Below are 12152 nucleotides of genomic sequence, written 5' to 3'. Positions count from 1 at the left end.
AGCTGACAGCAGCCTCCCACACGCACACAGCAACACACCAGCACCACGACAGGGTACCCAGACCTACCAGCTAGCACCAGGGGCTACAGAAGTACCGAGCCTGGTGGAAGGAGCCAAGATGGGCAAACCTAGAAAACCATATGTACTGAATGCAGGGTGCAGGCAAGCAGAGGGGCACTGACAGCCAGCCCTGACAGGGACAGATGAAACCCAAAACCATCAAGCAAGATGGGTTTCTGCCTGCCACACACACCTGGAGCACAAGGCAGGCAGCCCAACTGGGAACAAGCCCCACACACATACCACAGGACACACCAAGGATGGAGATGCACCTTCCACACACCCTCTCACACAGGGCTCTCTGGAGAAGCGTTTTCATATGTCCAAGATCCACAGCCCAACACTGTACCCTGCAAGCTGGGACTCAAGTCTCTCCTGCCAAATGCAGGCAAGACTCATGCTTGCAGCCAGGAGAAAAGGGCTGCTGGGGTGCTCTTTCCTACAGCCCCAGGGGTGCAGTTCTTCCCACAAGGGTTTAACACAACACACAAAGGGCCTGTACAGAAGTGACACGAAGCTGGAACAAATCCACAACCAAGAGAGATTAGAGATCAGCAAGGAAACGAAGGCTGGGAAATAGGTAACAATGCCTTCGTTATTTTTATCTAGACCAATGTTTTGCACGAAACCTAGTGCTACACATCTAAGAAACCTCAGGTAAGCTTGCATATCTGCCTGCCTCAGAAACAAGCCACAAATGCAGAGTAAGTTGTGCCACAGCACCAGGAAAGCAGGTGCATGCACGTCTGGTGGGTTCACCCTGGTCTTCATGGCCAGGAGATCCCAAGCTGCCTGGCTCCACATGAGTGGGGTACCAGAGAGAGAGTTCAGCCTCAGGATCTGTGCCAGGGAAGAGGCAGCACTGCAGCCCAGCCACAATGAAGTGTTTTAAATTTGATTAGGATTCCAGACTCCAATTATACCAGCCTAGTGAGTGTCCAGCAAAACCACTTTTCTCCCCACAGGGATGTGATAAATGCCAAGACAGCTGTGCACACTATCTTTGTTTCTTATTTTACTCCTCTGGGAGGATTTTCAGGAGAGGTTTTTCTACATGAGTAGTCTGAGGGTGGGAAAGGTCATTGCGTGAAAAACAGGCAGTGTAGGCAGCACTATGACGATACTGTGACCCTGGGATGCTGTCGGCGGTGCTTTGCAAGATTCAGCCTGGCCTGGTTCCAGCAGTGAGTTTCTTTCCTGAAGTCCCTGCTGCTGTGGGTAAAAGACATTGCAGTGCATCTCGTATCCCCAGGGACAGAGATACTTCTTGCCTAAACCTGGTACTGGGGAAAAGTAAAAATAGTTTTTTAAAAAAATAATGTATCAGAAGACAGTGGAGCTGCACAAACATATATAAAGATACATTTCCTCCTCTAGAACCTGTGCTCCAAACATCAGTGAAAATAATTTTTAGGCCTCTGTCAGAATTCCTGGCACAGGGAAAAGCAGCCTTTCTGCATGGAAACAAAGCACATGTTTATTCAGGAACTGAGACTTGTGTAAGATCACTTTTCAGACACACTTTCCCTAACACCACAAAGCAGAAGGTGAATACAAATATTCACTCTATTTACTCTCTCCCCTACCAGTAGTAAAATGAAAAAAACACCACATGAAATACTTTGAAGTACTTTAAGAACTCCTCCTACCAGTCTCCATCACAAAGAGGTTCTATGAAAAGACTGTCATCAAATTTCATAATCCCCATTGCTAGATTTTCTCCAAATATTGGAAGAAATAGAGCTGAGTAAGTTCTCCCTTTCCTGGCTGCTGTCAGCAGAGCTCCTGGTCTGGACATGCCACCGCACAGACAGGCACTGCCCTTGCTGAGCTGGGTGAAAAAATCCAAACCATTTTTTTTACACCTCAGTAACAGGTGTAAATTTTGTAAACAGGAAATTCTTCTATGTTGCTTTTTGGCAGTTTAATTTACCCTTTTAAGTAATTGTCAAGAAGTGGCAATCATGACTGTGGTTTACTTTAATCAAATAACTGATGCAACTGAAAACAAGCAAATGCCTTTTACCAGCCTTCTAAAATCATACCACCAAACAACAATCACTGAGAAGGCAGGAGCTCAGAAAACAATATAGTCTATATCGCTAGAGTGCCTTAGTCAATTTGACCGGCCGTGCAACGTAAACAAACCAAACACTAAACAAGTACTAACATAAAACAAAAATTCCTCCCCAACTGGACAGGCAAGATTAAATGTTTATTTCCTGGACACAGAATAATACTCTTTGTCTTGGCAGTCTCTTAAATAGCAAATGGCAAAGAATTTGAAAGCTTGGGAAAAGCAGCACTCCTGGAAAAGTTTCAGGATGCAGAGTTGTGCCTGAAGGAAAACAGCGCAACTCCCCATGGCAGAGGTGCCACGACTGAAACCATCCCTCACCCTGCCCAAAACCAGCACTGAGAAGGCAAGGTGAACATCAGATGCTGGGCTGGCTACAAAACTTACTCCTTATCCCAACAGCCAACTACATAAACAGCCTTTTGGAAGGTTCACACTTTTGGAGTGGTTCACACTCCCAATTCTCAGGTTTTTTGGTTGGGTTTTTTTTTAATGTTAGTCATCCAAAAGCTGCAATTGCAGCAGCCAGCTGTGCCTCCACACCAACTGGCTGCCTGTCCTCCACCATGGGACAAATACACCACTGCCAATGTGACGTGCAGCATGCTACGCGCTGCTGAGCGGGACAGTAACCCATTGCCACAGGCTCCTACAGCACTGCAGGGGAACGCCCATGACGCCAGCCACGCTCCGCTGCAGCACCATCAACACTCGACCCAGTTTGGCCAACCACCCCAGTTTTGCAGCAGTCCCTAGCACATCAGCTCTCAAGCTCCCACTCAAAGTAGCACCAACTCATACTTTGATTTCCTTCTCAGGATCAGCCTTAGCTTTTAATGCTCTGCCACTTCTGGAGCCATGCACTGCTCATGAGGCATGGAAAAGGACCAGCATGGTTTAATATTCAAGAGAAACTATCAGGTCAAGTTCTCCCTTTTCCTTTGTCCTGCACAAAGCAATCTGTGATCAGATCAGGCACAGAGCCATGGGGGTCAGGAACATGGCTGTGCATCACAGTACACACAGGCTTACTTGCTTTTTCCAGAAAACTGTAACAGAGACCTTCCCTGCAGCGATGCTCTCAGTGGAAAACCATCCCAGGATTTAACTGCCGGTTATTTTGCTATTTCTGTGCCTTCATCCCTCCACTATCTGGTCACCTTTCAAAGGGAGGCTGCAGCTCAACCCCAGTTTACGTCCCCAGAACCCATTGCTAGGTGAAATGTGTGGTCACAGGGCACCAAGCAGAATTACTGCCCAAACAGCCTGGCAAGAACTCAATGGCCAAATGCAAATTTGCTGTCCTTGAAACACCCCAGTATTTAAACATCTGTTGAGACCTTCACCCTACCTCCAGCTCCTCCCTGGAGAAATGCAGAATTAAAGGCAAGTGTCAGATGAGCCTGCAGAGCCTAACACTCACACCATGGATAACGGGTCAAAAATTTAATGTTTGTTTCCTTTAGGCTACTATTCAGTTTCCAAATTGCATTAATAATGCAGCAACCTCTTAATGCTTGTGCCATTACCCCCAAGATACTTAATCATTATTTTAAAAGTATTTCTTAGGTTACTTCATTATTTACCTATATTTTAAATTGACCTAATGAAAAAAAGCAGCTGTGCAACAGCCCTAAACCAACAGCAAATAAAGAACCAGTAAACTTCTGAAATCAGTAAGATCGGAGGAGCCACAAATGAAACTTGATTTAACTGAGGCGGGAGGGTGTTTCCCAGGCTGGTGAAGCCCTGTCCATTAGCACGAGGTCAGGCTCCCAGGGCAGAACCCACCCCTATTTACCCGTAAGCCCTACGGCCAAGCCTGAGAAGATGTGACTTGACTCGCATGGTATTTTATGGTGTCCCTGAGGGACAGCAAACAACAGAAGCACCACTTTAATGTACTCCACAGGCCCCTGAAATGGCAGAAACAAAAGCTAAGTGTCCTTCTGCACCACACAGAGACAGAGAAAGCGTCAGTTCGTTCCTCTCCTGGCCCAGATGCACTTCATAGCCGTCACCAAAGCAGGGACGGTGCTCTGAGGTGTCACCTCATGACAGAGTGGTTCCCATCTCTGCATCTTCTGTTCCTTAATGTGGTTTTTTTTTCCTTAGTAACTAGCTGGGGGGGGGGGGGGGAAGCATTATCTTCCACTAAAGCGATCTTGCTCATGCCTGTTTACAAACAAAAACATAGAGGCAGCTGTTCTATTCTCAGAAAGGGGAGACTGTGCAAAAAGCAAAGCTGCAAGAGGGAGAGTTCAACACCGTGTACGCAGCACTGCCTTTGTTAGCTGCGTGCACACCGTTCACCGCCTCATCCAGCGCCTTCCTGATAACATGGGTTATATCACACCAGCAATATCCACAAGCATGTCATGAAAAAGGAGAACAGGCACAAAGAAAGATCCTGAATCTGCCACCTAGCTAGCAAAGGTCGGCTCAGAGGAACAAAATTACAGAACTGAAAGAGCAGAGAGCAGCGCAAGACTATGGCTACCTCACCCAGGCGCCGAGTTACCCCTGCAGCCCCCAGAGAGCATCCAGCCAGGCAGCGATGAACAGAAACAAGCAGAGATCAGCACAGGAGGCAGAGGAAATAAAGATTACTGATCTGTCCAGGGGGCTGCCTGGGACGTGAGGAAAAGACAAGATTAGACTGAGATAGGAGGAAGTGAAACAACTGCCTCTACCCTGCCCTGAGAGAAAAGAGAAAGCAGTTAGTCAGATGAATGCTTTCTATTTTTCATTTTATCTGAACTATGCTGGGGAGTGACACATCACACAAACCCGAATCACCACTCTGCTTCTCTGCGCAGCATTTCAGCCATTTCTTTTTTGCTTGGTTCTCCACATCAACCTGTTGCAAAAAGCAGGATTTGAGGTTTGTGTTTTTAAAACTGTTGTGCAGAAAAAACACCCAAACATGCCATTTCATTCCTTTTTTCCTCCTCAGAGACTGCCACCCCCCTGCTGCACACAGCACTGTTCCCAGCCCACTGCCCACCAGCCCCCAGGAGAAGGCAGCTCCCAGCCCCGGGGAAGAGATGTGATCCCCACTCGCACTGACTCGCTCCTCTCCCCTGCTCCAAGGCAGAAGTTGGGGGTTACACTTTTCAGACTCAATTCCTCTCTTTAATCTGCCAGAAACCTTCCACACAAGGGGCAGATTAACCACCAACTCTCACCACCAACATCCAGAATATTTATCAACACAGACTCGAACAGTTACAATCTCATTAAATTTTGCTAATGATGATCCTCAACAGTTTCAAGGAGGTACTATCAATCCCTGTTGAGTCTACCCCATGAGCAGTGATCAAAAAGTGGTTCCTGATAGAAACTTGAGACAAAAATAGATGAAAAGGTGAAATCGGTAACAGTTTTCTCCCTGAAGCCACTCCAGGCACAACCAGCAGGCCCCCACTGCTTCTGCACCCCACAGCCCCGCAGTGAAATGGAAGTAGAGGAAGAATTTTACTTTTGCCACAGCCAGGCTTAGCACCAAGAACAACCGTGGCCATCTGCTGCTGGTCCTATCACCCAGAAATAACCCCCCACACCACACTGCAGGTAGTGCAACACCAACAAAGTCTGGCAATTTGCTGTAAGGGAGCTTTACTAGCAGTAGATATGTTTATATTCATGGTGCATTTAGTTCTTAAGTGCATATAAAGACTGGATTCACCAAAAGTACACCACTACCCAAAGAACAACAGTCAGAACACCGAAGTCAGCATTGCCTGGCTACTTTCAAATTACCTGTATTGCAAATACTTCTGCGCTCACATGCATGCAAGTAAAAGAGGGAACGATACTGGTCAAAATATTTACAACCATGGGCAAACCACAGTGACAGCTCAGGGCAGCGGCAACAGTAGTTGTAGCCAGAAGCAGGTGCTCAAGACACGGGGGCACAGAGAGGCAGAACAATCACATGGTTGGTCATGTCACACGTGGGTGTCATGACACGCAGGGCTGCGGGATGAGCTCCAGCCTCAGCTCTACCCGTGCAGAGGGCCACTCACAAGAAACACGTTTTCTCTCCTTTTACACCCCCACATAGCATGTGAAAATATACTCATTGCCAGAGAATAGTCACATCTTTCCCATGTTTTCTTTGGCGTGCACAATTTTTTTCTGTAAATACACAGACTTCATGTATGCACACTTTAAAAAAAAACCTTACTACATATTAGTTAAGCCTCTTTAGATTTAACAAGATACTAAGTTGCATTTGTGAAAGTGCAAGCTGTCTGCAGCTACATTCACGGGCCTTGCTATCTTTCATTATTAATAATCAACAAAAGGAAAGAAAACACGCTCGCCAAACATAATATAATAACCAGACAATGAAGATTAAGCACAGCACTCAAAAAACCCCATTCTCAACCTTACAGAAAATAACGATCAGAAGGGTCATGTCAAAGCAGCCTTAACATTTTCTCAGGCTCTCCAAGAAATCAAATTTGGCACCACTAAAGGTTTTGCAAACATTTCCCAGAAGTAGCTCTACAATTCCAGCAAAAACAGTGTCAGAAAGGAACTTCAAATCCCCTCCTTAGAAACCAAATTCACAGGCAGAGATCCAAAAATTAAGCTCGGAGGCTTCTCTGTAGGGGCAAGAAGCAACATGCATACACATCCAACATGCAAAGAGAACACGAAATAAGGGGTGTTTTCCCCAGCCCTAACGAACAGAGGTGCTGACTGTAAGAGCAAACCGTTCGTGCCGCGGCAACACTCTCTAGCAAGGCTCCAAGTTCTGAAGCATCCCTCTAAGAAACCAGTGCCGTTACACCTTCACCTCCCTAGCGCAAGCTCTTATTTAGCATGCTTTGTCTTTCTCATGCTTTATAAAAAAAGCAGTTCTGAGCGCAACAGTGACACTGCCCCAGTTCCTAAGTGCAACAAAACCTCACAAGGAAGTGTTAAAAAGAGAGAGAGAGAGAGAGAAAAGAAAGAAAGAAAGAAAGCAAATTAGCCCAAATATCTTCAGCGAAATCATCCACCGCAGTGGAGGGGGCGAGTAGATCAGGACACGCCCCGCCCCAGCTGTGGAGCCCCGGGAAGGGCAGCCCGGGCCGGCCCCGCCGCACTCCCGGCGCTGCGCGACAGGCCCCTCCGCCCTCGCCCCGGCTCGGGAGCGCGGCGCGCAGGGAGCGCGGCGCGCAGGGAGCGCGGCGCGCAGGGAGCGCGGCGCGCAGGGAGCGCGGCGCGCAGGGAGCGCGGCGCGCAGGGAGCGCGGCGCGCAGGGAGCGCGGCGCGCAGGGAGCGCGGCGCGCAGGGAGCGCGGCGCGCAGGGAGCGCGGCGCGCAGGGAGCGGCCGGCCCCGCTCACCTCGGGCGCAGGGGCGCAGGGCCGCGGCGGGCCGGGTGGCGGGCGGCGCTGGCGGGGCTGCGGCGCGCCCCGCGCTATAAGGCGGGTGGGCCGGGCCCCCGCCCCGCTCCGCCCCGCCCCGCCCTCGGCCCCGCCGCCCCGGCCCCCTGCCTCGGGCACGGGCCCCGCAGAGGTTCGCTTTCGCCGCCAGCCTCGCCGCGGGCCGGGCCCAGGGCTCCCCGCCCGGTGCCGGCCGCCTAGGTCCCCGCACCCGGCCCCCGGCCAGTTCGCCAGGGAACCGCGTTACAACAGCCAAGTGGAAGTGCTGCTACAGAAGGGATGCCATGGCCGGAGAGCTCAGCGAAACCGGCTGAAGTTACAGAAGAAGAATCCCGGTAAATTTTCGTGACTTTGCAAAGAGGAAGGGTGAGGTGATGAGGAAGCCCACGCGTGTGCTCCATGGTCCGTCAGCTGCATGTGTGCAGCACCTCCTGCACAGCCAGAGCTGCCACAGCCGGGCCTGGAGGGGAAGCTGCAGCAGGACAACTGATGAGACTGTACAGGACAGAGATGAGGACAAACATGTTCATTGTCACAGACTTACCAGCAACACAAGAATCACTGAAGGACTTTCCGGCAGAGAGAGCTGTCCTCACCCAGCATCCAGTCACCAGAGTTCTAGTGATGTTTTCATTTGTGTGCAACTGGCCTAGCTGATAATAAAACACAGCATTTTAGAACGTGGTTTTAAAAAGATAGCTTAGGCACTGAATTCTTTCTGGTTCTTTTTCACTTACAGGTAAGAGACAAAGCACTTCCTCGTCTCATTACAAAGGTAAGATTTATAGCTGATGAAAGTACACACTCTTTCAGCCAACCATAATCACGTAAGAAACAGCAGCATGCAACTTCTGGTAAAACTGCCACAAACAGGTTTTAGCAGGGCTCTTTTTCAAGAGGAAAAATAAACAAAGTCCTGTAACATGCAGTGTTTGATCTGAGACAGCGGATCTGCAAGAGGTTGCACAATATGAAGTAACCAGCTTCCTGTGTCCACCACATGGTCATCTTCCCAAATATCTTACCTCTGCCCAGTTCTGTTCTGCACAAGATCTTACCCCTTTGTAAGATACCTAGTAATAGGACTGATGACTTCTCTTGCTTAAAACATGAGGTTTATTCCTGGATATCTTTTCTGGTTTGCTTTGTGTGGCAAAACTGACTGATTTTTTTGAGGTGGAGGAGAATAAAGGGAAATCACTACATAAGTAAGCACTGTTCAGAGCTATCTCCCCAGTCATATGGTCTGGGATTACAGCTGTGCTTTCCTCAAAAGCTCAGCAGTCGTGAGTCATCCCTCTTGCTCTCCCCTCTCCCTCCCCTCCTCTTTACAGACAGACATGCACAGCCTGTGGGAGATACACATGTCCACAGCCATGAGGTTGGTTTTCAGCACTGGATTGTGGGCTTGGAGGATGCTCCACGTGAGTGTGTGTGTATGCCCAGCTATCACAGTTAGGAAATGTGATTTAGCCTGGTGCTTTTTTCATCAGCTGCTGGAAACAAGAGATGTTCCTGCTTCCCCCAAACTCCAAGTTGTCTCCCTCCCCTTCTCCTTTCCCTCGGTACAATTACTACCAGTTAATCATCTTCAGCACACGTGCCTACCTTGCTCTTCCTGTCCCTGGTGTGGGGTGACTGGCAGCAGGGCGGCGTCAGCTCCTTCCCAGGACAAAGGCAGGGCTGGGAATCTTCCCCAAGGCCACCGCTGTTGGGCCAGGCCAGCAAGGGGCACCTCACAGTTAGGAGCAGGACAGGAGGAGGTCCAGAGCTGTGGGGCTTCCTGCCTCTCTCCTTGCCTGTTGGCTGGTCTGTTGCTTGCTCAGACACAGCTCTGGGCTGTTGCAGGGACTGAGCACTTCCCTCAGCAGTCCTGACAGGGAAAAAACAGAAGGATTTCTTGATAGCATAGCATCATTGTACCGCTTTTCATTCATTTAAAGTATTCAAAGTGCAATTACTCCACAATTTGAGTCAAAGATATGAGTGTGTAGGGGGGAAATGTATCAGCTAATGTGATTCATTACTAACGGTGGGTGATACACATCCCTGCGCAGCAGCAAGCATGAGGTGGCTTGAGCAGCTCTTAAATGATTATATGGGTGCTGGTACTCAACATAGGGTGAATACTGTCCACATCTATTAGAAAGGTATGAATTAGTCTAGAATAGCCTTACACATTGCAAAGACAATCCTGATTTCCAGTTCCAACTTCTGGACTAGTTTTTGGAACTGTCTAAAAGATGTGGTTGGCACAAGCACAAAGAGTGTAGGCTGGACATGAATGAACTGTGCCTGGAAATTAGAAGCAGGCTCTTAATGATTGGAGCAAACAGATTGTAGCAGAGAATAATAGGAGGAAAAATACCCTTAACTCCTTGAATGTGTGCCACATTAAGTATACTTCAGTCCAGAGTACTCCATTGCACTGTATGTTCTCATGTCCAGTCGCAATGCTGGCTGGAAATAGAGCAATGCCACACCAATGTGCCAAACTCAAAGCATGAGATCCATCTTTCACTTAAAGCTGTTACTATACAACAGGATAAAGTAATTCCATTTTACAAGATCAATTTTTTCGTAACGGGTATCTGACAAGTTATTGTGTGCTCTCACTATCTTAATCATCTGTAATTCTGAATCATGCTTCAGATGAGTTCTGTTCAGTTTGCAAAGCGTAGGAACTGAGAACATCTTTGCTGTTCTCAGATAAATCATAGTAGCAAGACCAGGCAAAAAAAAAATGGTCATGTAGTAACAAATCTCCCTCTGTGGTTAGGCTTTAGAATTCAGGTTGTAATCACCTCCCATTTTGTACTCTTGGAAGGTGTACCGAAACTGTACTGCACAAGTGTTGCTTAACTTGGCCAGTTGGCTAGTGAAATAGTGAGAGCCGGCATGAGCTGGCCTTTAGCAGACTTACCTACTTATGCTCATTCTTTCTTTTCTTATACTGAAACAGTTCCAGGTTCTTCCTCCCATGGTTTGCATGTAGGTGAAATTTAGTTGGCTTTATTAGGAAGCAAGGGACTTCATACCAGTGCAGGAGCCATCAGTGAACAAACAGTTTGGCAGGAGGCATAATCCATCTATTTGCTGCAGATCATTTTTTCTCATAGCTATCAAGTCTTCAGGTTCCATTCCTTCTAAGGAAAGATTATGTTTATCATGAGCAGAGGAATCTTTTCATACGTGAAATCAAACAGAAGCTGCACAGCTACCAAATATTTTAGGGTCAGAAGGGTTGTCTGCCCATTGGTCCTGAGGCAGTCACCTAATAATGCAGCTCTCAAACCTGTTCTTTCAGATCACTTGTCTTCACACTCAAAAGGATACAGTTTTTTACTTCAGGAAAAATAATATATATGAATTGTGCTAAAGTAGAAACACAGAAAAGCTGAGCTTTTCAGCAAGGTAAGCTCTAGGGAAATTGTGGTGTTTTAAGACCAGTATGTCTTGTCTTCCCTGTGTATTTTACAAGCAATAGGTGTCCTTAAAATAACCCAAACCTCATTCTAGCAGGAAAACAAGGCCTTAAGGAACTGTTGACTCTGCCATTTGCTTTTTGTTTTATACATACTGACTACCTGTCAGAAATAAAATATTCTGCCCTGCTTCCTCTTCAGTTAGTATCTTCTATCCCTTACTCCTGTTGTTTATATTTACTCTCAATCATTATCATAAGTTGCCTAGCTGGCCACTCTGCCTGCTGTGCTGCTCCATGGAGACTCACATCCTCAAGCTGCCTCAGGCTCTGCCCTCCCTGAAAGCTTCACCTATACCTCCAGCTGATGCTGTAGCAGACTCAGCATTGCATTCATCATCAGGCCTCTTTGCTATGAACTTGCCACAAGAAGTCAAGAAGCCAGCTTGATTTCTGTTCTTTACAGGGATCCAAATGTGAGCTTCTGCCAGGTTTTGCATTATGCATGCTGGAGGGTCAGGTCAGAAACTGATAAGCAAAGGGCATTAACATTTGAAGACAAGATGCAGCATCCCAGCTGAAGTTTCCTTTCTAAGGTACAGTGTATTAAGCAGTTAATCCACAAGAGTGATGAAGGGCACAAAGCAATCATTAAGCACTAAATAGTGGTGATCCTTCTGAGTATACAAACTACAGTATGTCACTAGGGACACTAACATTTATGCCTCAAAAGTATATAGCATTGAATTAGGAAACTACTTTTTGGAACACAAAATATAAAAGCAGCTTTTATATATAAAACAAACACATTACTATTGTTTTTATACAGATTTCCAATTTTAAACTGGAACAGAGATCAAACTGACTCATATTTTAGTAGTTCTGACAGATGTCACAATCAAAAGATGGCTGCTAGTTAACCAGTCACACTATTAAGCCAGTTTTTGAAAAATGTAGCATATATATCATGTTATCTGCAGTCATTTAAATACATTTGTTTTACCACACACTGAATGATAATATTTGTAATTCAGAACGATGAATAATGATTATAATGATCACATAATTCTTAATGATGACATGCTGATAATTATAGAAAAAAAACCCAAAACAACCCAAAATGGAAGCTATGCTCTGTCCAAATGAACACATAGCAAAATCTTCATCGTGAAAAAGAGTCTCAGAACAGTCCTATGACACAGGTCAGCTGGG

The 12152-nt window shown here is 47.0% G+C and overlaps 1 protein-coding gene across 2 annotated transcripts in view; it reads right to left on the bottom strand.

Annotated features, from left to right (window-relative positions):
- CARHSP1 (calcium regulated heat stable protein 1) overlaps positions 1-10639 on the bottom strand; it is a 41063-nt gene extending 30424 nt beyond the window's left edge. The window contains exons 1-3 of one of the 2 annotated variants that reach the window (XM_055806203.1): positions 10440-10639; positions 9125-9389; positions 8061-8169 (exon numbers count right to left, since the gene is read on the bottom strand). In XM_055806203.1, coding sequence (XP_055662178.1) covers positions 8061-8169; positions 9125-9389; positions 10440-10507 — 442 coding nt within the window. In that variant the 5' untranslated portion in view covers positions 10508-10639. Of the gene's footprint in view, positions 1-7477; positions 7620-8060; positions 8170-9124; positions 9390-10439 lie in introns of those variants that run through there. The other variant, XM_055806204.1, reaches the window with a different exon arrangement.
- Positions 10640-12152: the final 1513 nt, after the last annotated feature.

The sequence above is a fragment of the Falco peregrinus genome, chromosome 5, assembly GCF_023634155.1.
Source record: "Falco peregrinus isolate bFalPer1 chromosome 5, bFalPer1.pri, whole genome shotgun sequence".
In the NCBI taxonomy this organism is placed as follows: Eukaryota; Metazoa; Chordata; class Aves; order Falconiformes; family Falconidae; genus Falco; species Falco peregrinus.
The sequence above is the reverse complement of the archived record's forward strand: the minus strand, read 5'-3'. Positions and strand labels throughout refer to the sequence as shown.